This window comes from Etheostoma spectabile, chromosome 17, assembly GCF_008692095.1.
Source record: "Etheostoma spectabile isolate EspeVRDwgs_2016 chromosome 17, UIUC_Espe_1.0, whole genome shotgun sequence".
Taxonomy (NCBI): domain Eukaryota; kingdom Metazoa; phylum Chordata; class Actinopteri; order Perciformes; family Percidae; genus Etheostoma; species Etheostoma spectabile.
In genome coordinates, this window is record NC_045749.1 from 4,199,066 (window position 1) to 4,205,385 (window position 6,320).

The following is a 6,320-nucleotide window of genomic DNA, read 5'->3' on the forward strand; positions in this document are numbered from 1 at the left end:
TGTGTGTGTGTGTGTGTGTGTGTGTGTGTGTGTGTGTGTGTGTGTGTGGAGAGGTATTGAAGCAAGCCACAATGTAGTTAACATATCAACTTCTACCAGATTTAGCTCATGGGCTGTCGGTAAGTGTTTATTGCGTACACGTGTTTACAGGTGCACTAATGGAGTGTGTGTGTTTTTTGGGTCACAATAATCACAGAGCAGCTGTGAAATCCTGAAACGACTGCCTAATGAAAGACTGAGAGCAGATCCAAGTAGCTGGTAGAGGCTGACAAAATAATAGACAACATGTGAAGTGGCAGCAGACTAATCGCTGACATTGTTTTTTAACAAGTTTGACAAACTCCTTCCATGTACGTGTGAGTTTTTTTACTGTTGATTTTTTTTTATAACAGTCATTATTTGGAGTTGAACTCTATATGTGCAAGTTCTTGAAGTTGCATGTGATCATCAGTTGCTTTCACCCATCTCTCCACATCTCTAAAATCTACATGTTCACAAAACACATCTGTGGCAGGAGAATAAAAATGTCATGGCTGCACACGTACATTCTTTTCTCTCTTACATTGCAGTTAGATTTATTTATGGCATCCTTTGTTATTTTATGTCATGATTTCACAGTGTGCTACCTTGTTGCATATCATCCTAACTCTCTTATGTGTTAGGATTAGATATTAGAGCAACACCAGAATACTGTAGCCTCAACTTTAATTTAATTACAAGTAACCACTGTTGAATGTGATCTGTTTTATTGCTGTGACATAGCATCAACAGTAAGCAATACTTGTGCACAATTTCTTTGTGTTTGACAGAATAACGCTGAGGAATTGCGAGCAGAGCGGCTGCGCAGAGCAACTGAGAGGTTGCGTAGCCCAGTAGTCTTCAACAAGGATTCTGCAGTCAGGAAAACACAACTGAAGTCCTTTAGCCAGTATGTGGAGAGCAGACCAGGTGGGGGACAATGCAACACAAACACACACACACACACACTTGTACACATACATTTGCATACCTACACACTGTAAAACTCTACAAACGTATACACGCACGCACGCACTCACTGACACACACACATACAGCATACAGCATTTACCCAGGGAGGTATGTTAGCACACTGCAACACTTGACTCACATAAATCCATTTTACACCTGAGAGTCAAAAAAGTGTTGGCAGCAGTGTTAGTCTTGTGATTCCAATTCTTTATTTATTTTTGGTCCAGAAGGGCACTCCAGGCCCGCCGACTCCACTAACCACATGGGACTCTAAGCATGTTAAACAACATCTATATGCTGTGATAAATCAATAACACAACTAAAATAAATCTCTCAGGTTCTTATGTGTATCTCATTGTATGTACCCTCTTTTTCCCCCTTTCATACTCTTCATCCCACCAGAGGTGAAGAGGCAGAAGTCTGTTCCTGAGGATCTGAAGAAGTCTGAGGAGGATAGAGGTTCACCGTCAGACCTAGATATTCGCCGACCATTTGAAGAGGAGGTTTGTCATTTTCTTTCTTCTGAATCATACTTATGTTTTTGCAGAGGGTTATAATATCATGCCTTAAACTTCATCCCACCTGCAATGGCGGGAAAAATTAAAAATCCATACCATGAAAATTCAAACAGCCCAAAAGCAAGATATGAGTTAGTAATGGGATAAGTAACCACCCTTGATTCTGCTTCTGGTCATAGCCACCAGTTTTCTTTTGGTCTACTTTTCCTGCAACTGTTGCTTTATGAAGCTTTTGTGGTGAGCTTAGCGAATAGGAGAGTTAAAGGTTTTGAGTTAGGTGGTAGGATGTATCCCTTAATTGCTCCTACTTGGTTTTTATTCATTTCCTGTTAGCTTTTTTTCTCCGCTCTTGTCTTAGATAAATCTATCACTGAGCTCTTCTGCTTAAATTTCCCTTCTCTGCTTCACCTTGTCCACCTCTCATCCTCACAGACACTTTCTCTACCCTCTTTCTCACAGAGACACCCAAGTATTGATCTAACAGACATTTTAATTAAAACAATTGTAGATATCAGCTGCCATTTAGAGGTGTGTTTTTGTGTGTGTTGTTGTGTGTGTGTGTGTTGTGTGTGTGTGTGTGTGTGTGGTGTGTGTTGTGTGTGTGTGTGTGTCTACAAAAAGTTGTGGACATTCAAGTGTGGTTACACACACACTTACACTCTATTCAGCCTGTGTTTGATCTGTGTGTACAAAGACGGTCTATAAGTGCATATTTCAAGGAGTGGTGACGTGTGTGTACCACTGGAGACCATGGGTGAATCTCTTTGCGAGCAGCCCGCTCCTAGCCTCAACCCTGCACCCTCCACCAGACCCACACACACACATACGCGCCACACACACAACACACACACACACACACACACACACACACCACACACACACCACCAACCCTCCTCCCAGAGCCTGGGCCCCAGGGTTAATGGTGTTCAACCTTTCCATTATCCCGATCAGCCAAGAATTACCTGCTGAATGATGTTTGCATTAATATAATATATATGGTAATTTCCCTCCTCTTAATTACGGCTGGGCCGAGCGCGGCAAGGGGAGTGGGCTGATCATGTGTAAAATTGATTTGCCAAGGAAAAATATGGTGATAAAGCGAGAGCACGCAAGGAGGAGGAGGGAGGGGGGGGGGGGAGAGGAGCTGCTGGAATCAACACACACACACACACACACACACACACACACACACACACACACACAAATCCCACGTGCGCAAAGGCACACACTCACACACTGGGTAGAGTACAGCAAAAAGTGCTGGCCTGGGTGGAATGAAAAAAAAAACTTTCTCCTGCTCACTAGTTCTCCTTCCCATTAAGAAAAATGAAGTGCATCAGCAATAAAATGGAGATATTTTTCCGGATGCATCCTCAGTAGTGAATTTGAATAAACATTTTCCTCACTCGGAGGAGTTTCTCTGGAGAATAGCAAGCAGTCAGGAGACAGAGGTGAAGAGGGGTCAGAATGGAGTTGATTAAGTGCACATAGTTATAGAGGTGTGTGTGTGTGTGTGGTGTGTGTGTGTGTGTGTGTGTGTGTGTGTGTGTGTGTGTGTTGTGTGTTGTGTGTGTGTGTGTGTGTGAGAGAGAGAGAGAGAATGAGAGGTTGGAAGAAAGACTTATCTAAAATGGGAGAGTGAGTAAGTAAGGTCTATTTTAAGGGACTATGGAGACATTTAACCTCTAACTTTTCAAAACCGTAAAACCATTTACAAACCTGTCATGTCAGACAAACACAGAGGTTCTAAATATTTGGTTTGAATTCATTTCAAATACATGCATATTTAATTAAATAATAAATTAAAGTGTTAATAAAGACTAAGGAATTACACTAGGGAGGGATGTCCACTTTTGAAAAGTTAGCAGTTTAGGACTGGATATCAACAGTATGAGATATAGTTGGAAAATATACTCTGAATCGGGTTTATTGTCATTTTGCCTTTGTATTTTGTTTTGATAATTAAACATAGCAAGAGAAAACAAAGATAAAAAATCCAGGACAAGAAAACATAAATAGCGAAAAATTACAATAAAAATGTGAAATATACAGTTTATTCGTTTTTAAATTGAAAGAGCCGTACAGTTCTGTGCAGGAATGTGCCAAATCTTGACCAAGGAAGTTGACAGTATTAAGTTAACAATCCAAATGATTTTGTAATGTAATGCATTGAAACAAAGTGTACTCTAAGCTAGCTCAAAGTGCCATCAGGTGTGTAAATGATTGATCTATCATTGATTATTCAACACAGTTGGATTAACTGCATCAGTGTCAACTATGATCAGAGCCTTTGATGCAGGAGTGGGTTCTATACAGGGACAGCACAGGGAAGGTGATGCATACCTTGATGACGTGTACGAGGTTTAAATCGATGCCTGTGGCCTGTAGCTTTTCATCCAACCTGTTCAATGTGGCTGTTTCTTCTTTTACCAATCGTACATTTGATTATCAGGCCTTCATTCACCACATTTTTATGTTAAAGAGTTAAAAGGAGCTGACCACACATACAACTAATGCCTAAGTACATAGATACTCATTTTCATAATAAGAAACAAGAGAGATTTGGTCCAGCAAGTATTGCTGAATTGTTTAGTTTGACCATTTGTCGAGCAGTGAGTCTGAGTTACATTTTGTGGTATTTACTCTTTAATTCATATAATGTGCACATGTTTATTTCATCTATGAAATATACTCCTAGTGTACTTGGGTTGAGCTGTGAACTTGGAGAACACGCTTTTGTCTCATTTGTGTTTTTAAATCGATTATTGATTAGTAACTTAACCAATAAATATATCAGAATATTCCATAAAAGTGTTATCTTGATTGTTTGGTGTGTGTGTGTGTGTGTGGGAAAAAAGAGTTTTTTTCAATATGTTTTATTCACAGTACTCACAGTAGATAATTAAAGGTTTGCCGCTCACATTGCCATAAAGTGTATTTGAAGATTTGAGAGAGGAAATCCAAAATACCAAACAAGAGGGAGCAACAGTTAGTCATTAGCTCTGCATGTTATCTCAAATTGTGAATGATTTGTGGACACACTATACATCTACTTTTACATTTTCACTCTCCTCCCTCTGCTTTATCTTCTCTTTTCATTTCTTTTTCATTTTTTTCCATTTTCTTTTTTCTATCCCTGCATTACCTTTTTGTTTCATTTCTTCTCTGCATTTTTCTAATCCCTTATTCTGTCTCATCCTTTTTTTCTCTCTGTTTAATGCTATATCGCACTACTCTTCCTTTTCTCTCATAACAATTCTCTCTCTCTCTCTCTTTTTCTCTCTCTCTTTCTCCCTCTCTCTCTCTCTCTCTCTCTCTCCCTCTGGTTGACAGAAGGCGTTCAAAGACACCAGTCAGTATGTGGTTGGGGAGCTGTCTGCGCTGGAGAGCGAGCAGAGGCACATAGACGCCCGAGCAGCTCGCGTGGAGAAGAGGCTGCGCTATCTCATGGACACAGGTACCCCAAGCCCAATTACACTGGAAAAACTGTTTTGGCAAATTGAGCGTACGCACGCACATACACACGCATGTACACTCAGGGAGTTTGTGTGTGTGTGTGTGTGTATTTATGTGTGCGTTTGTGTGAGAGAGAATCTTTGAAGCCCCCTCTCCCTCCCTTTTGGTTGAATGTTGCACGACGGAGCGCTGGGTGGATATGAAAGGAGGGGATGGGGGGGGTGAGGGAGGAGGTGGAGAAGGGAGGGGAAGGGTGGATGGGGAGGGAGAGTAGGAGTGTGTCTCGGGGATGGGAGAAGAAGGGAGACCTCTCTGGGCTGGGGTGATAAGGGAGCCCTTCATGGGGGAAACGATAACTGGGTGCGATAGCGGAGCCCCAGCCGAAGTCTCCACTGCAGCCGTTTGCCAGCCGCGGCCCCAGCCAGCCAGCCTCCACACTATTGAACAGTGTGCTCAGCCATGCAAGGCTACACACATACACCCTCCTTCCCTAGTACATATCTGGCCTTCATTGATATGCTGTATAAGGAAAGACGGTGGTGAGTTAAAGGGAGGCGAGAGGGAGAGGCAAAGAAAATGTTTAAAAAAAAAAAAAAAAAAACACGATCAACACAACATGAGCACTGACACAGTTCACAAATCCACGACAGACACACACAAATGCTTACACACCCATGCATACAAAGTGCAATCTGGTTTGGCGTACAGAGCCAGATTCGGAAGGTTTTTATTTAAGATTTGGCCGGGGGTAAAGCCTTGTTAAGACATGAGACAGTGTGCCAAGCCAAAAGAAGGGCCTTGGCTCCCTTAAGTCCCTAACTGTAATTGGAGAATGGCATCCCATTTGTGATACTAAACCATCCCATTCCTCACCCAAGAATGCTGTTGGAGAAATAAAATACATGGTTCCAGAAAGTGTAAAATTTAGCAAATTTTCTGAAAGTGTAGCTACAATATTTGCTGTAGTAATTTAGCAGCAGCTCTCGTGCTTCTTCGGATATATCTGTGCCCACCTTGGTGGATTTAGCCCCCAAAATCCTCAAAAAGCAACACAGGAGGATAGAGGAGCATGATTTTAGAAAAGGAAACTGGGGCGGTGGGATTTACGCTCACCTTCCCCATTCCATTTGGGTCCTGATATTGAGACTATCTCTCCTCTGTTTGTTGTATTCACTTTCCTCCTTTTTCGCCTCCCTCCCTGCCTCTATGCCCTCTTCCCCTGTCGGAGCGCATGTCATTGTGTCAATCTGAAGGGCTGTTTTTCCTTCTTCTTCCCCCACTGATAAACCAGCCGCTAGCCAGCAAGACGCCAGGTTATTTACTTCCAAACACCTTCAGCCATAAAGATATATATAT

At 41.9% G+C, this 6,320-nt stretch overlaps 1 protein-coding gene across 8 annotated transcripts in view; it reads left to right on the forward strand.

Moving 5' to 3' along the window:
• ehbp1 (EH domain binding protein 1) overlaps positions 1-6,320 on the forward strand; it is a 147,587-nt gene that overhangs the window by 108,114 nt on the left and 33,153 nt on the right. For 7 of the 8 annotated variants that reach the window (XM_032540855.1, XM_032540857.1, XM_032540858.1 and 4 more), the window contains 3 exons: positions 810-948; positions 1,393-1,493; positions 4,842-4,965. In XM_032540855.1, the coding sequence (XP_032396746.1) occupies positions 810-948; positions 1,393-1,493; positions 4,842-4,965 (364 nt within the window). The remainder of the gene's footprint in view (positions 1-809; positions 949-1,392; positions 1,494-4,841; positions 4,966-6,320) is intronic. The other variant, XM_032540856.1, reaches the window with a different exon arrangement.